Source organism: Centroberyx affinis, unplaced genomic scaffold (genome assembly GCF_046629955.1).
Source record: "Centroberyx affinis isolate AG114_WGS23_722 - 3 ecotype Tasmania unplaced genomic scaffold, CSIRO-AGI_Caff_v1 ptg000664l_1, whole genome shotgun sequence".
NCBI classification, from domain to species: Eukaryota; Metazoa; Chordata; class Actinopteri; order Beryciformes; family Berycidae; genus Centroberyx; species Centroberyx affinis.
This window is the reverse complement of record NW_027279288.1, coordinates 189,219-207,330: the sequence shown is the minus strand read 5'-3', so window position 1 is coordinate 207,330 and position 18,112 is coordinate 189,219. Positions and strand designations below refer to the sequence as shown.

At 41.5% G+C, this 18,112-nt stretch overlaps 4 protein-coding genes across 4 annotated transcripts; all 4 read left to right on the top strand.

Moving 5' to 3' along the window:
- Positions 1 to 647: 647 nt before the first annotated feature.
- nt5dc3 (5'-nucleotidase domain containing 3) lies at positions 648 to 11,200 on the top strand. The gene is made up of 14 exons (XM_071519141.1): positions 648 to 1,043; positions 1,559 to 1,743; positions 2,379 to 2,453; positions 2,581 to 2,636; positions 2,953 to 3,043; positions 3,155 to 3,292; positions 4,410 to 4,470; positions 4,747 to 4,849; positions 5,466 to 5,567; positions 8,166 to 8,247; positions 8,368 to 8,454; positions 9,096 to 9,236; positions 9,366 to 9,430; positions 9,575 to 11,200. Exons 1-14 carry the CDS (start codon positions 749 to 751, stop codon positions 9,840 to 9,842), a joined length of 1,749 nt encoding a protein of 582 aa, XP_071375242.1. The 5' UTR covers positions 648 to 748; the 3' UTR covers positions 9,843 to 11,200.
- Positions 11,201 to 11,733: 533 nt separating this feature from the next.
- Positions 11,734 to 13,797, top strand: parietopsin. Its single transcript, XM_071519128.1, has 4 exons — positions 11,734 to 12,079; positions 12,406 to 12,734; positions 12,864 to 13,109; positions 13,642 to 13,797. The coding sequence occupies exons 1-4, from the start codon at positions 11,734 to 11,736 to the stop codon at positions 13,795 to 13,797; spliced, it is 1,077 nt and encodes a 358-aa protein (XP_071375229.1).
- Positions 13,798 to 15,297: 1,500 nt separating this feature from the next.
- On the top strand, positions 15,298 to 16,279 carry LOC139643853 (D(2) dopamine receptor-like). Its single transcript, XM_071519134.1, has 2 exons — positions 15,298 to 16,113; positions 16,253 to 16,279. The coding sequence occupies exons 1-2, from the start codon at positions 15,298 to 15,300 to the stop codon at positions 16,277 to 16,279; spliced, it is 843 nt and encodes a 280-aa protein (XP_071375235.1).
- Positions 16,280 to 16,635: 356 nt separating this feature from the next.
- Positions 16,636 to 17,495, top strand: LOC139643852 (uncharacterized). The gene is made up of 2 exons (XM_071519133.1): positions 16,636 to 17,148; positions 17,352 to 17,495. Exons 1-2 carry the CDS (start codon positions 16,636 to 16,638, stop codon positions 17,493 to 17,495), a joined length of 657 nt encoding a protein of 218 aa, XP_071375234.1.
- The last annotated feature ends 617 nt before the right edge of the window (positions 17,496 to 18,112 follow it).

Here is an 18,112-nt window from a genome sequence, read left to right as displayed (position 1 = left end):
CGCGCGCGAGAGGTGTGGGGGTAAAAATTGCGTGTGTGGCTTTTGTGTCTTCACTTGTTTAATTGTGCTTAGTGTGTATTCTTGGTTGAATTCGTTTTTTCATTAGGACCATTATAACACACAAACAATTGTTAAACTAACTATTGATATATCACCCTCTATCAACTGAGATCGAATCGATCCACGTGACTTTTGAATCTCCCTTTGCTTAGAGCTATGATGGTTGTATGATTTTCAACACAGTGTTGTATATTAAAAGTGCAGTAATTCCTTAGCAAGGGATTAAACTCAAATGCTGTACATAATTCCAGTACCTGATGTCCTAACATGCCTGTCCTAACATGTCAGGAAGTAACACAGACAAGCTCAAACTCCATCTCAGGAAACTCTCCTGAAAACAGAGAGAAAAATCTGCTTCTGTGTATTTCGCAATACACTTATATGGAGTGGTGTGTAATTTATCTGGAACATGTTTCATGCAGCCGCGTGTGTTTGGTGACTTATGCCAGCTATAAGATATGATATTTAAATTAGTGACGGATAGTGCAGCAGCAGCGTCCGAGTATCCTCAGACGCATCAGTCTCTGATTGGCTGGTTGGCAGGGACGGTGCCAAACGCGGAAGTGACGTTCAAAGCGACCATCCAGAGATACTTTCGGTATTTACAGAGAGCGTGACAGCCGCATGCATTCGTCCAGGAGACCACCACCACGACCTACACACGGGTTGAAGCCCAAAGAAGAGAGCCATGACGCCCTTGGCATTGTCCTTTTCGACTCTTTCAAAGCATAAGGACTGTCTGCAGAAGCTGGTGGTTTTCTGCAATGCCTTACATACGCAGGATTTCGGCAACCGATCGTTCGGGGCTCGGTTATTATGGAAACGGAATTTCTCTGCGATGTCCCATGGAGTCGGTCAGCTACAGGCACAACACCCGAGTGCCAAAAACTACGCAGCATCGCTGTGTACCAGCTCTTCAAGCGGCCAAGATGTAACCAATTGGCTGTGGTCTGTTTACAATGAGACCAAAAGGCAGACTGAAGGTATGAACACACAGATTAGACCTGATGACATCCCACTCATCAAGGACAACGTGTCAGTAAACAGACATCACTGTTGCCTTCTTATAACCCAATAATGACAAATGGAATAGCACTAACACTGTTATTATTTCCATTGCTGCTCCTGTTGCCTGTTGCCTCTGTTTCAAAACAGCAGCATTTCAGACAAACTCATGTAGCAAACCTGATGGAAATAATACTCTTGTTCATTTATATCACATCAAAGGATGCAATTGATTATTTATAGGCCTAATGAAACTATCAACCAATTGTGATGAATCAGTGATTATCATTACCTGTTCATATTCAACATTGTTATTCAAAGTGTTGCTATACATGAAAAATAACCAACACAATCTTCAACAAGCTCTGTTATACCCTATTGTCAGGCCATATTCCTTCATATTCCTTCATATTAATTCCCATCATGACAACATTCCCAAATGACTAACAAAATAACCGTAATAACAGTATTGTTGCCCTCTCCTCCCTCTCAGACTTGATCCCAGTCATATCCACGAACGCTGTCAACCCTGACACCATCTTCGCCAACAACGAGATGAGCCTCGGGGACATTGAGATCTACGGCTTTGACTATGACTACACCCTGGCTTTCTACTCCCGCCACCTGCACACCCTAATCTTCAACATCGCACGGGACATCCTCATCACAGAGCACAGGGTGTGTATAGTGTGTGTGTGTGTGTGTGTGTGTGTGTCTGTCCATCCCCCTGTCCTCTTTCAGCTCTGGCACATCAAACGCACCTCTGCTCCAGATGCAGACAGAACCAGTCCTTTCAATCACGGCTGTGTGACGTTTTGTCAGCTGTGTAATTGCACAAAGCACAGAACGGGACAAACAACCATATCTTCCTTGTTTAGCATTTTTGTGTAATGTTGTGTAAGATCCATGCTCTATCCTCCCTCAAAAACCACTGTCAGTTTGCCCTTGAGCAAAGCATTTAACCCCCAACCTCTCCAGTAGAGCTGCTCAGTGGTCAGTAGTAGAGGATTGTGGTTTTATGAATGAATGTGACACGGGGCTTTGCTACAAAATAGGATGCTTGTTCACCACACATTCCCTGGATAAATTACGGTTAAAAAAGGGCTTAGTACAACTGTGTTATACCATCAGGCATTATATTACTTGCATAGATGGATTATGGATTATGCTTGTGGTTTACTCTTTTGATGTTGCTTGATTGTTTAGGACTCGGTAGAGCTAATCCCCTGTTTTGTTGTCGTTTGAGCCAAGGAGTCTTACAGCACTTCTTCCACATAAAGCTCATACTAACATCTGATTTTCTTTTGGATTAGTATCCAGAGGGCCTGCGAGAGTACGAGTATATCCCTAATTTTGCTGTAAGGGGACTTCACTATGATGTTCAGAAGGTGAGAAGGGCTTTACATCATTCTTGTTTTTATCTGACTCAAAAAGTGACAGATTGATAGTGTTTTACATGTATTCTAACTCTGTGGGATGACCATTTTCAATAATGTATTCAACAATTTGCTATAGGCACTGCTGATGAAGATAGATGCTTTTCACTACATCCAGTTGGGAACGGTTTACAGGTATTACTTCACACACCTCTGGCACCATGAATTATTCCTGGGTAATAAATAATACTTGCTCGTGGGTAATACAAAATTCATATGATATAAATATGAATATAGCTTGCTTTTTCTTGGTTGAAGAAAGGTTTGGGCAATTAAACTCAGCGTGTGTGAAATGCTGTTGATTTTTATCTTTCAGTCAACATTTCAGTCTACAGTCCTTATTGCTTTTTTGTTGTTTATGAGCCGTTTTAGGAGGTTCTGTATGCTACTAGTGAAGCGCTATGAATTCTATTATCATTGACTAAGGATTTTGTGCTTTTATTCTCTTCAGGGGTCTTTACCCAGTTCCTGACGAGGAAGTAATTGCCATGTATGAGGGTTCCCACGTCCCTCTAGAGATCATGAGTGACTTCTATGGCAAGGTGAAGATAGTCTCCACACCTCTCTATAATAGCAGAGACACTGTGGAAATAGAACCATAAAATATGGCCTAACACAGTCATCTGAATAGTAGTGCTTTACTTGTCCTGCAGAGTTCCCATGGCCACACCATGAAACAGTACATGGACATCTTCTCCCTGCCTGAGATGACGCTCCTCTCCTGCGTCAATGATTTCTTCATGAGGCACAACATTGACTATGAGCCCGTCCATCTCTACAAAGATGTGAAGGTGAGTTATCCTCATATCATCCTCCTTTGTTTGATCACTGTTGTGGGAGCATCATGTTTGCTTGATGTTTGGTTAAGGTAGTGCAGGCGTCTCAGGCCTTGATATTCATACAGTGTTTGCTGTAGTCTGGCCAGGGAAAGTGAATGAGTACTACTGTCCTTTTCCTCAACAACTGACATCAAAGTGGCCTGGAGCAAAGCACTTAACTCCCAGCTGCTCCAATCGAGCTTCTCAGTGGCCAACAGTAGATAATTGTGATTGTAGCTCTGAGGTGTGAATGTCTCTAACTATATGAATGTGGGAGCGGGTTGAAAGTCAGCATGTGCGCACGTGAATGTTCATGTATTTACGTTTGCTGTGACTCCGTTCCTATTTCGATGCAGTCAACAAGACGAGCCGTCTTAATTTTAGCTGTGAAAACTGGTGTCTAATTTTAGTCCAGCGAGCCAGCCTCCCACCATCTGCGTCTGTTCTCTGGTGGCTCTGCTACTTCAGAGGGAGAGGGGCGAGAGAAATCAGTGCTGCATTCTCCCTCCGAGGGCAGCTGTCAGGCAGGTCCTGTCTACTCGGTGTGACACTGTAGCACTTCTGACAGATCGCTGTCATTAAAAGCCTCCGCACTCTCTGCTCCATGAGCGACTCTCATATCTTCTGCAGTTGACAGTTTTTCAAGGACGCCCTCCCCACTCTTTTCCTCCAGCCAGGCCTGATTTACTAATGAGTTATTAACCCTGTCGTTAATCAATTTCCTTTCCTTTGACTTTTGTGTACATAGAAGAATCTCCCAACTTAAGCTTCCCGTTAACTTTGCCCGTAAATGTGAAACTTTGCCAGGGAGCGTTGCTTCACTTCTGAGACAAAGGCAAATATGAAACTACTGAAAATCTGTTGGAAACCTTGTCTCTGTCTCACTAAAGCAACTAAGCCTCAGGGCCTTCTTTCTTCATGTTTAATTTGTATTCAGTGATGTACACAAACAATTTGCCTTCTTTGTGCTTGCAAACTCAGCCATTTTTATACAGAACAAAGTGTTGCCAGTGGAGCTGAATGCTAACTTTGTATCAGGGAACTCATGAGTCCCTGGCTGAGTTTTGTGTACTGCCTCCTCTCTTCACAGGAGGCCATAGGAGATGTTCATGTCAAGGGCATTATGTACCGAGCTGTGGAAGCAGATATCGGTAATGTTCTTTGATTTCTATTACTTTGTTTGAGCTGATATAAAAAAAAAAATGATGAGGGCGCCGTCTGTGTCATTGCCAAGAATTCTCTTATCTTCTAAGAAATTACTGCAGGAATAATGAGGCAGTTATCTGAGAATGAAGATAATGGATTTCTGTTTGCACAAATCAAATGAGTTTCTTCCCCCTCACCTCTCGCTCTGTCTCTCTCTTCCTCTCGCTCTTTCTGTCTCCCTCTCTCTCACTCTCCCCCTCCCTCCTTTTTTGTTTCTCCAGAGAAATATATTTGCTATGGTGAGCAAAGCCATGCTGTGCTGAAGAAGCTGTCTGAGCATGGAAAAAAGATGTTCCTCATTACCAATAGCCCATTTGACTTTGTGTAAGTTTACCTTAGATCTGCATAAGAGCAAACTGAGTGTCTGGGCTCCAGGCAAGTGTTTGTTGACGCAATCAGTTTAAAATGCCAAGTATGGGGTTACAAATATTTCATTGCTGCCTCTGTGTTGTGGCCCAACTGGTGTGAATAGGTAGATACGCATTTTGGGGGGCGCTGTTCTCTAAATATTTGTAAACCATTCACAGTGGGGCTCTTTTGAAGCGAGGCTTGACAGCACACAAAAACGTCTGTGTGGATCCCTCGCCAAAAACTTCTCAGAATCCAAAAACATCCAATTTGTGTCCTTGGTTACATTGCTGGCTACATGTTGTCCTCACAGCAACAAACTGGCAACATGTTAAAAGAAATACGACGGTTTTGTCAATGACATTTATTCAAAGCCACACATCAGTACTGTGATTATAATATGGATAGTGTGTGGAAATTGGCCATCCCTCTCCATTGAATCATGGTTAGTACAAGCTGGTTTGCTGATGTTTGCATCACTAATCACTATGTGCTATCTGCTGAGCTCAGGAGCAACCCTCATAAACTTTTAAGATGTTGCTGATAGAAGTGTCCAAATAATGATGATATCCTGATCTTTCGTCTTCCTCAGGGACCGAGGGATGAACTACATAGTAGGGGAGGACTGGAGGGACCTGTTTGATGTTGTTATTGTACAGGCCGACAAACCAGGTTTCTTCAATGACAGGAGAAAGTAAGTGTGTGTGTGTGTTTGTACAATGTCCATGCCTGGATTATCCCACTAGGGGCCCCATGGTAAGCATAATCTTTCGTCAGTCATAATGTCTGGTAGAGTATAAATCCCTTGATTTTGCCACTGTGGGAAGTAGATTGGTTTCCCCCCAATATTCAAATGGTTATTCCTGAATATTGGAGTATCAAGGTGCCAATTCAAACCCCCAAGCGCCAAGTTTTTCTACACAGTTCCATATATAGATAGAATGAGCAACAATCGGGCCAAAATGTTCGAAACAATAATGGTCAGACAAGGCAGAGAACAATATGTCTTTAAGTGAAAAGGGTGACACTATTTGCTTTTCAACCTCTACCCACAGCACCTTTGAGTCATTAAACCAATCATTAAACCAATTCTTTAAAGGGCGAAGCATGAAGGCATAATAATACAATTCAATTTGGATTATAAGTCTATCTAGAGATGGATATATATCTATTCCCAGGTATTTAAAATTTTGTACAACAGGAATGTCTGTGTTTCTGTCCAGATCTGTCATTGCTGCATTCAGAGGTAGTAATAATGACTTAGTTAAGTTGATCTTATAACCAGATATTGCACTAAATTTCGTAAATGTGTCAAGAACGACTGGGAGTGTTGTAGGTACTTGGTCCATAAAACATAATAAATCATCGGTGTATAAAGATATTTTGTGATGTGTATTGTTAATTGTTATTGGTTTAGCCACCTCAGATATACAAATTTTTTGAGCTAACGGCTCATGGGAAATCGCAAATAGTAATGGACAACCCTGCCTTGTGCCGCATGCAATAGGAAACTGTGGAGAGCACTGATTTCCTGTTAGAACCATTGCTGGTGGGTTGTGATATAATATTTTTAACATATTCATGAATTTATCACTGAATCCCATATTATGCATTGTATACCAAAGATAAGACCATTCAAGCCTGTCGAACGCTTTGTCAGCATCGACTGACATCACAGCACATGGTGACTGCAAATTGGATGCTCCATGAATAATATGAAGGAGGCGGCGGATATTGTCAGATGATAGCCTATGTTTCACAAAGCCAGTTTGGTCAGGATGTACTAATATTGGCAGAACTGTCTCAAGTCGACGGGCTAGCACCGTAGCATATAATTTGATATCTGTATTTATAAGTGATAAGGGTCTGTGACTAGAACATAAAATAGGTTCTTTCCCTTTCTTATGTAACAATGAAATAATGGCAGTATTTACGTCCCTATGGAAACCCCCTTGATCAATAGCTGTGTGTATCATTTCTAATAGTATTGGACCGAGTGAGTGAGTCATGAGTTTCAAAGTCATATAGAGTCATATAGTTCTTGTAATGTTATGGGAGAGTCCAAAAAGTTAATGTCATTGGCTGTAAGTTTAGGTAACTTCAAACCTACAAAAAAGCTTTCCAATTCTTTTGTTGATGTGTCTAATTCAGACGTGTACAAGATCATATAAAAGTGCTGAAATTTAAGATTAATTAAGTGTGGATCATTAAGTAGGACTCCCTCATTGTTCTAATAATTGGAATATCGGCTAATCGTTCGTTCATCTGAATTTTACTTGCTAATAAAAAACTTTGACTACTGCCATCTAAGTAACAGGATTGTCTCGCTCTATGCACTAGAAATTCACCTCGTTTTAGATGTAACAACTCTGTTTCACTGTTAGATAATGTGTTTTGCCCATCTGAATCAAATTGATTTTGCTGTTGCTTAATTAAAGCTGATTGAATGGTCTCCAAGTCAGAAATAGTTTTGAGTTGTGCCTTATTTAGACCAGATGAAAATGCTATTGATTTATTACGAATATATCCCTTAGCTGTACTCCACAAGAGGTGAATGTCCTTGACTGAATTCTTATAAAGTAAAATACATTTGTGAAAGCCAGCTTTAAATTGGTCACTATACTAGTTTGTTCTGCAGCAATGTCAGATTAAATCGCCATCTACTGGCCCTTGTTGGGACATTGGGAAAGACAAACCTGCACAAATTTGCATGATGGTCTGATATATACTGAATTTCAGCTTTCTGTACAAAAGGAACCATTCCAGAGGAGACAAAAATATAATCTATCCTTGAGAATTTTTGGTGTCTTGCAGAAAAGAAAGTATATTCTCTCCTTGCATGGTGCTGAAGTCTCCAGATGTCAACAAATGAGAAATTAGATATCAGTCTCTTTAAAGCGGAATTGGTAGAAGAAGTAAATTGGGTGCATGTGCATCTGTCTAACAATGGATCAAGTACAGCATTCATATCGCCCCCCATAATTATTTGATAACCAGTCATTTTGGTAATAATTCTTGATAAGAAGTAAAAGAAAAAACAGGTTCGTAGGAGTTAGGTGCATACCAAGTAATAAGTGCAAACTTCTCACCAACGAAATTTCCTTTCAGATAGGCGATTCTCCCATCTTGGTCATTCCCTTCCCAACAATGTGGAACTTTAAGCTATTGTGCATGAGTATGATAACTCCTTTAGCTTTATTATTAGCAGATGATGAGGCAACAACTCTATAGTTATTATTCTTAATTTTATATATATCTTTTTCCATTTTTTCCATTTTTTTTTTTGTCCCAGACCTTTCAGGCGAGTGACAGATAAAGGAGTGCTGCTGTGGGACAGGATTCACAGGTTGGAAAAGGGGCAGATCTACAAACAGGTGTTGTGCCAGGGCTTTACCATCTCATTCCTGTTTCAAATTCCAAACAGATTACTGTTGCTCACATCTTAAGAAATACATACATTTTGTAATTTGGGTGTGTCTGTTTGGTCACTGCAGGGAAACCTGTACGAGTTCCTGAGACTCACCGGGTGGAGAGGGTCCAAGGTGCTCTACTTTGGAGATCACATCTACAGCGACCTGGCTGTAAGTAGCTCCCAGGCATCTACACAACAAATGACTCATTATAAGAATACACAACACATTGTACTGTAACAGACAGGGACATGCACAGAGTAACCCGGCTATTGGCCGCACTCCGCTTAAGGTCTTATTCGGGTTAAGCTGTTTATATGAGCCTTTGATACGCTGCAATTGAGTCTTTTTGTTTCTGCCACAAATAAACAAATTAACAGAATATTCCTGTCCATCACTGTGGTGTCCCCGCCCACAGATAAAATGGCCTGCCAGCAAAAATGAATAAAAAAATGCAGCTGCCAGCTTTTTCATCGACTGAGCAGTAGTTTATTTCTAATACAGGGGAAAGAAATGATGATCCCTATAGTAATAGTATAGTAAATACTGCTTGCTGCCATATTTTCTGTTGACATCAAAATATACTCATAACGCTGATTTTTGTGAAAATGAGTAAGTGAAAGGAGTAAGATGTTACATGCAGCAATAACCTTTAATACTGGAGTAAGCCAGACATCTTAACCAGGTTACTCATAACCCAGTTATGATTAACCTAGTTACTCTTTTTTCAAGTCCTCAAACTTGACAACGTATGTCAATATGAGTACTGAATTTGGGATTCAATATGTGTCTTCTGGTGCTTCGTCCTGCAGGATCTGACGCTGAAGCATGGCTGGAGGACAGGGGCCATCATCCCTGAGCTGAGGAAGGAGATCAAGATCATGAACACAGAGCAGTACATCCACCTGATGACCTGGCTGCAGGCACTGACTGGACTCATCGAACACATGCAGGTCAGGAGACTACAGCAAACGTGTGTCAGTCTGCATGCAAAATCTTAGTAAATCTCAGTATTTCTCTTTCTCTCTCTCTGCCTCTCTCTCAAGTATTTTGTTCTGCTTATCTGTGCTGCTTTTAAACAGGTACACAGGGATCCAGCATCTCAAGCTGTCGTCCAGGAGTGGATCAAAGAAAGAGAAGCCATGAGGTAAAGGAGTTCATGAATTTGGCAAGGCAGTATATTTTAGATCAACTGCAATACTAATTACTCACAGAGTTCTTATAGCCTTACTGAGCTTCAATTTGCTGATCCTGGCCTTATCTTAACGGTATGAATGTGTCGTCATGGCAGATCGCAGACCAAGGACATCTTCAACGCTCAGTTCGGGAGCCTCTTCCGGACGTACCACAACCCGACTTACTTCTCACGCCGACTCTCACGCTTTGCTGACATCTACATGGCCTCCATCAGCTGCCTGCTCAACTATGACTTCCAGCACACCTTCTTCCCCCGCCGTACTCCTCTGCAGCACGAGTCCTCCTTCTGGCCTGAGCAGAGTCCTCCTGGCACCATGAGCGTCTCCTCCCAGCCCCACAGGACCAAAGCAGACTCCGATTAGAGAGAGAGAGAGAGAGAGAGAGGGAGGGAGAGGGAGAGTGACAAGTAGAAAGATGAAGGGAAGAATTGAAGAAGCTTGATCTCTGACTTTCACTTGACATACTGTAGAAGGTTTGAGACATGAATGCTGACTTTTCGGAAGATGCGTGCTGCATTTTAACTAATGCAGAAATGGCAACATTCATGTAAAGACTTGAATATGTAAATGCACCCATGCTGCATCTCGCTGTTGATATTTAATCCTTGTCTATGGAGCTTTAAATAGGTTAATTATGCATATCCTCTCAAAAAAAATCTGGAATGTTTTCAGTTTGTTAGAGGAACAATGGCACTAGTGCTTCTTAAGCCAAATGACAAAATGTATTTGAGGATTTTATCCACACAGATAGAATTAGGACCTTTGAAGGCACTGATTGTTTTAAGTGTGTGTACGTGTGTGTTTGTGAGGGACAGAGAGAGAGCGAAAGACTTCATACAAAATTTATACAAAGATTATTGTAAACAATAGCGGTATGCACACATTAACGTCTAAAGTGTTTAACTATCAAGTGTGAATTTGAGTTTCTTATGCAGATGTCTACTTATGATATACCATTTTGACATTGTCTTTGCCTTTTTTTTCTTGCATCTGTAAAACTGAGAGACTGCTGCTGAAATGGAAATTGCTAAAATGTGGGAAGAAGCAGCTCAGGCCTTCATTACCACTCAGCGCTGTTTAGTTTAATGAGATATTTCCACTACAAACTCAACTGCCTTAAGGTCATGTTCAAAATACATCACTGCAATGTATATATTTTTGTAATGCTGTAAGAAAGTAATATTCTTTGTGGTAACCAAGCTATTCATAATGCTTGTAAGATAGCACTGTAGTCCATTTCATTATGAACTGCACATCATGATCATGACCTGTTGTTCTGACAGCTTTTTTGTTTTGAGTAATTGTTTTAACTATCTTTAGACAGCGTGTGTCTCAGTTGTGCATATGAGAAATGTTAATATTTGTAAGGAAAAAAATACATACAGAAGCTACACAGACATTGCTGTATTTACCAATACTGTTACTATTTTATCTGTAGAGGCAGCATGATATTTGTGCTCATGGGTTTGATATTTCTGCACCAAATGTGTGAAAAGTGGTCACACATACTGGAATGAGTGGTTATGAATAATGTATTTGATATGGCCTGGACCTTTAGAGTTTTTAATTATTTGAAAAAGGGAAATTGTTGAATATCATTGGCCGCTACCAGAACCTCATGGTTTACTTGTGTTTACTTTGAGTTTTCAATTTGTGTTAACTTTAACTACTTTTGTTGAAGTGTGTTTTTATTTCACTATTTATTAAAATGGAAATGGTATAATTAGCATAACCTATCGCTTGTGTCATTAATTAAAAGCAGGTATTCCTGCTTTTGTAGATTAGTTGATATTGAAATTTAATGAGTATGTATGTACTCAAATTAAATATGTAGGCTATACTTATGTAGTATGTACTGTACTTAAGTTCCTTTGCTATTTAGTCATGTAAATAGCAAAGGAAAATGTTTCATAACACTAATTGATAGACACTAATTGATGAGCTTTTTTCTAAATCACTTCTTTACATCCCTCTCCTTTGCAATTGCCATTATAGCAGTGGATTTATTGGGATTAATCCCTCCGAATCATGTTACAGAGCAATTTCCCATATTGCTTTTGGGGGCAGCTTTCTCAAACAGACAGGTGCACAATGTGAGATCTTGAGATATTAAATCCCGAGGAGCCGAGTGGTTAAACAAGGATCAGAAATGATAAGATCGATGACGCGGGGCCCTCGGGTGAGCAGGGTGTCTGGGTGAGTCGCGGGGTCACAGTTGTTTCGCCAAGGGTCGCGTGTGGTTCATTTAGGCACCATGGACAGCAACAGCACGCCTTGGAGCGCAGACTCGCATCCTCTGCTGACTGAGGCCGTTACTGTAGCGCCTACGATCTTTCCGCGGGTGGGCTACAGTATAATTTCTTTCCTCATGTTCCTCAACACACTTTTATCAGTTTTTAACAACAGTCTTGTGATTACCGTCCTGCTGAAGAATCCGTCTCTCCTCCACCCCATGAACGCCATCATCTTCAGCCTCGCGGTGTCCGACCTCATGATCGCCCTGTGCGGCTCTCTAATAGTCACCATCACCAACTATCAAGGCTCTTTCTTTCTTGGCAACGGATTCTGCGTTTTTCAAGGATTTGCGGTCAATTATTTTGGTAAGTCGAGGTGTGTTACCAATTCGTTGTCTTTGACAGTTTCTTTTATAAGGTGAATTTATTGTGACCAAAGTTGGTTTGTCTGTGCCTGGACTTGTGAACTCTAATAAACAAAAGATATTGAGGGTAAAATGTCCACCATTTGCAGTATTGGTTTTTTTTTTTTTTTTTTTTTCAGTTCATGTATAGGCTAAATTATAACTTTATACACATGTTTATATGCTAGGCCTTTGTTAGATGTTTTTTGGGAAAAACAATCTTTTACTGGGATCAGATTTTGCAAATGTCTTTTGTTTCTTTCCTGAAACTTGGTTTCTCTTTGCTAGGTCTGGTCTCTCTCTGCACCCTGACTCTGCTTGCCTATGAGCGGTACAATGTGGTGTGCAAGCCCAAAGCTGGTTTTAAGTTAAGCATGTGGAGAAGCATTGTTGGGCTACTCTTTGTCTGGGTCTTCTGCTTGTTCTGGGCGGTGGCACCGTTACTCGGCTGGAGTTCCTATGGACCTGAGGGGGTCCAGACCTCCTGCTCCCTGGGCTGGGAGGAGAGATCCTGGAGTAACTACAGCTACCTCATCTGCTACACAGTCCTCTGCTTCGTTATCCCTGTTGCAGTCATGATCTACTGCTACTCTAAGGTCCTGACTTCCATGAACAAGGTAGGTTAACACCCGCTACCTCAATCACCATTACGGCATGGTAGGATTTGAACATTCCCACTTCTTCCTAGTCTGTTTACCCACACTTTGCCATGTGCAAATTTTTAATGAAATGCTGTCTTATTCCAGCTGAACAGGAGTGTGGAGCTGCAGGGCGGGCGTCCAAGCCTCCAGGAGAATGAGCATGCCATCAGGATGGTGCTGGCCATGATCATAGCTTTTTTCGTTTGCTGGCTGCCCTACACTGTCCTGTCTGTGGTGGTGGTGGTGGATCCAGAACTCTACATCCCCCCACTACTAGCCACCATGCCCATGTACTTTGCCAAGACAAGCCCTGTCTATAACCCCATCATCTACTTCCTTACCAACAAGCAGGTACGCTGGTGCTAAAGTGTATCTCTGCTGTAAAGATCTAGTACTGAGATACATCGTTTAGGTGTGAACATAGGTAGGAAACAGAAGGAAACATAGGTCACCTAGGACAGTGGTTCCCAATGTGGGGTCCGGGGACCACCAGGGGTCCTTGAGGGGGTTCGGGGGGTGGGGGGGGTCCCCAGCAAATTGATGAATTGTTAAACATCACCGTTATTTCATTTACAATAAGTTAACACAGATAATGTAGAAGAATGATTACTTTGATCATAGTTTCACTGTTATCTATTTACCTATAAAACAGATTGTCATGGGATTCTGGACACAATCATATCTAACAATAAATATATTCTCAGATTTGGGTCAGAGAGACAAAATCTCATCAAATGGGGGTCCGTAGCCCTAATGTGATCTAAATTAGGGGTCCTTGATATAAAAAAGGTTGAGAATCACTGACCTCAGACCTGAATGGCTTGTGAATGTTGATGCTCATGTATTTGCTGACAGCGTATTTGTATTTTTGTATGTCCAACAGTTCCGTGATGCCACTCTGGAGGTGCTGTCGTGTGGCCGCTACATTCCCCATGGGGCTGTCAGCGTCAGCGTGAACATGCACGTCTTAACCAGGAGGAGCAGACTGGCTAACTCAAGCAGGAATGTCAACATGCACAGCAAGGTGTTGCCTCTGTGACTTTCTCCAGCATGCGCAAGAAGCTGCCATAGTGGTCTCAACACAGAGACGTCTCAGCAGCGGGACACAGACCTGCTCCACTAGAGGCCCGTGTCATGAAGAGAGGTCTTCTTCACAGCAGCCCAGCAAGAACTGAGCCTGGCTCAAAGACGAACAGCTGACATATTTCTAGAACAATGAAAGAATTCAATACCAGTTTGTCTTTGAAAACAAAATTTTATTCATGTGATATGTTGAGATCAATAATTGTTATCATTTTCATATTGAAGTGTGTGTGTGTGTGTGTGGGGGGGTTCTGGGTATGTACACGCATGCGGGCGTGTGTGCATGTGGGAGACTAACCAAAAAGAGATAAAGAATGAGGAAAAGAAAGAAAAAGAATGAGTGAAATGCATTTTTTGTGTAAAATGTTGTTTTCATTTGTACATTAGTAATATGAATTATTGAATAAAGATGAAGATAATGGATCAGTTATGAATCACTGAGTTTGTCTTTGATGTCTTTGACTGATGCACTAAATGTGATTTTAAAAAACATAAACTTCAATGAAACACCATGAAGTTTGGTTCACACCCCTTACAGACTGGAGCTTGTTGTTGTGAGTGTCTCAATGCACCAGAATGGTTTACTAAAACAATAAGAGGTGTTAGCACTAGGAAATTTGATGACCACTTCTTGTGTTCCATCACACTTCCTTTTCTAGCACTGCTATATGCAGCTACAGTATCTGATTTCAAGAGACATTTGATCAATCTAAAATATAGCATGGTCAGGAGGATAATTCACTGTGTTGATCTAATCCTAGATTTGGCATAGCCCATAAGCTTACAATTTTGAAGCAAAGAGCATTTCACACTTTATCTCCAACAAATAGGATTATACAATGTCATGCTGTAATCCAGCAGCACGGCTCCTTTCATTTCCTGGGCCGTTTCAAGAACTCCCAAGTCATCCATCTGGAATGGCTAATGCAAAGCTTTTAACCTTTGTGAGAAATTGTACCAAATGAAATGGACAGCTGTTGCATCAAGATACACATCACACACGCGTGCAAATGCAAATCCTATGCATTGCAGTGCCATATCATCATGTGCTAGTAATTTCATGCAAAGTTTTCAGGTTCATAAAATACCTCATTCCCAGCTGGCTCACAAAAAGACAAACGGGTCAGTTTTAAATTGGATATCAGGATTGACAATAACACCATCTTTTCAATTAACCATCAGCCTTTTTGTGCTCGTCTCTGCTGTGAATGCACAGCTAAGTGCTAATGAATGTGATGAAGAGTGACTGCTCCCAGGTGACCTGTTGGTGATGTGGGGTGATAATGAAAAGGGCGGATACTTTGCCGTCACTTGTCCAAGCTGCAATAACTAAGGGATCAGATCACCCAAGAATATATTGCCTGCAAGAGAAAGAGGCTTAATGCACACTCACTCGACTTAAAAAGGATGGAGATATGGAGCTCAAAATGTTGTCGGTGACTCTTTGAAGCTGGAGATGAGCAGTGAGCCTGCACCTGCATGGGGCTCCGGGAACAACACCGTTTGGGAGGAATACATTGACATCGCATTCCTTGTGACAAACTGTTTTATTCTGTTGATCACTTCTTTTGTGGGCATTGCAGCAAATCTTTTTGTCACATGGGCAGTGCACCACCAAAAATCACTGCAAACATGGAATAATGCACTACTGGTGAATCTTGCAGTTATAGACATTCTTCGATGTGCAGTTGACTGCCCCATTCTCTTAACCATTGTTATGCTTGTGCATCAAAGAGGACATGTGGATAAATTTATCTGTGATGCACAAGTGGCCTCTTTCTCCTTCAGCTGCTGCATCCAGCTGCTAACGCTGGCATGTATAAGTGCAGAGAGATACCAAGCCATTGCACAACCCTTCAAAACTAGTCAGCGGCGAAGACGGATTATAGTATTGATTCCTCTCACATGGACGTTGGCTATTCTAGTAGCTGGTTTTTGTCTGACATTTGTGAAGGACTCACCTGTCTATGTGAAATGCCATGGATCACAGGGGGAAGCAATAACCTCCTATGACACTTTTGGACTTTACATATTGGTTCCACTATGGACAATCTGCTTTGTAGTCATTATTGGATTTTATGCCCGCATATTTACAATAGTAAGAGCGCACAGTCGCAAAATATTTGACAAAGGTACTTTTCCTCTTCCAAAAAAAGACAAAACACACAATGCAGATGAGGAGAAGAAAGAAGATGGCATAGGTGGAGAAAACGGAAACAGTAAATCAGACCAAAACCAAACCCAGAAGGAAATTGTTGCTCCGGTTGAACAGGTGACAGAAGCTGATCCAAATTCATCCAAGAGAGATTCTACAGCTGGACTACTGAATTTCACAAAAGAGCACCAGATTGTTTTAAGTGACTCAGAGAATAAAAACCAATTCAAAGCTTTAGTCAATATATCTGAATCAGGAATGGAACAGCCTCATCCTCTTGTGATGCAAGTTGAACCAAATCCTTCCGATAAAGATGCTAGGGCTGGTTCAAGGAGCTTATTAACAGAGCAACAAAGGATCTCAAAGAATTTAGACAACAAAAATGAGCCAGAAGCTCAAGTGCAGATTGATGATGCACCGTCTGGAATGGAACAACCTCGGTCCCGTGTCATGCAAGTGAAGCCAAAGTCATCCAAGGGAGATACTATGGCTAGTCTTAGGAGCTCAACAACAGAGCCACAAAGGGTCTTAAACAATTTAGACAATCAAAGCCAGTCCAAAGCCACAGTGCAGACTGATGAGGCACCCTCTAAAACAGATCAACCCAAACCCCATGCAACGCAAGTTAAAGCAAAGTCAATGAATAGAGATGCTATTACTAGTATTAGGAGCTCAACTACAGAGTCACAAAGGGTCTCAAGCAATTTAGACAAGAAAAGGCAGTCCAAAACCAAACTGCAAATTGATGGGGCACCGTCTGAAATGGAACAAACCGGTCAACATGTTTCTTCTGCTCCACAGTTAGACAATCCTGAAGCCTGCTCTGCTTTGCTGATTGACTCGGAACAAGTCAAGAACAACAGTGGAGGAGAAGCACTGCCTGTTACTAAAGCAGATCAAGTTTCTGCTCTACCTGTACCTCAGGTTGCATGTCGCATACCCCATGCCCCTGAAACAGAACAAAACCAGGAGGTGGATGGTGCTGTGTGCATGATGCCATCTCTTGCCAATAAAGACAGAGCCAGCAAAAAAAAGGAAAGTAAAATGGCTAAGCGTTCAGGCTACATAGTTCTCACCTTTCTCTTATTCTGGCTGCCACTGATTACAACTATCCTGGTGAATTTCTTGGTCCGCAAAAACAAGAGTGCAGGGGTAAGTGTTTTCAGAGTGTTGGATGCTAGTCATTATCTCTATAATACAGTAAAAGATAGTTAATTATTTTGTTTGTAGGCCCATATCTGTGCTCTAAATATAAGAAGGATGCTAAATGAACAAATGCAACATAAAACTGATTAGCTGATCTATTTAATGTACTGTAAAATTTTTTGATGTGCTGTTATTTGTCTGATTTTCAGATGGGGGCCATTTGGGATGTGGAAATCCTGTCAGTCTCGGTCGCCTGCATGACATCGCTTAGTGACCCAATAATATATGCAGCAGTAAACCCTCAGTTTCGGACAGAGTTTTATAGGCTCAAGAATAGGCTTAGATCCTCATGAAAAAGAGGTGATTGTGACTCTGTTCCTCTCTACCTCGAGTTGCAGTGGAAACTAGGACCAACTGACAATATTCAATATGTCATTTTCAACTGACTATTAAAATAGCCAATTGTTAATTCAGTTTCAAAATGTCAACTGAATTAAAGTCCAAAGGTTGTCTTCAATGTCTTCATGCTCATTTCCGTATAATTTCATATATAGAGAATCAATAATTTAATATGCCTCTGCATTAGCCAAGATCTCAAGCTGGTTGCATATTGTCACACATACTCAGCAGTAACGAAACACTCCAGAGACGCTGCATGCTGCGAGCCCCAGCCTGGACCAAAACAATGAGCTCAGCAGAGGACCACCGCTGAGCTCTCAGGCCTAGTCAGTCACAAGGCCTGCCCCGCTGTCTCCGGAGAGCCTGAACCCAGGACCTACCGCTGGGCCAGCCAGGTCTTCACACGTCCTGCGGCAGCACCTGGGGAGGCACAGCATCTAATCACCTTCCCTCTCTGTTATCATCAGAGAGGCTCTTTCCTTAATCAAGCAAAACATTACGAAATGCATCTAATTACCACTTCCTTTTCAGTGTAAAAATAAGACATGGGTCATTTACTGGGTGTTTCAGT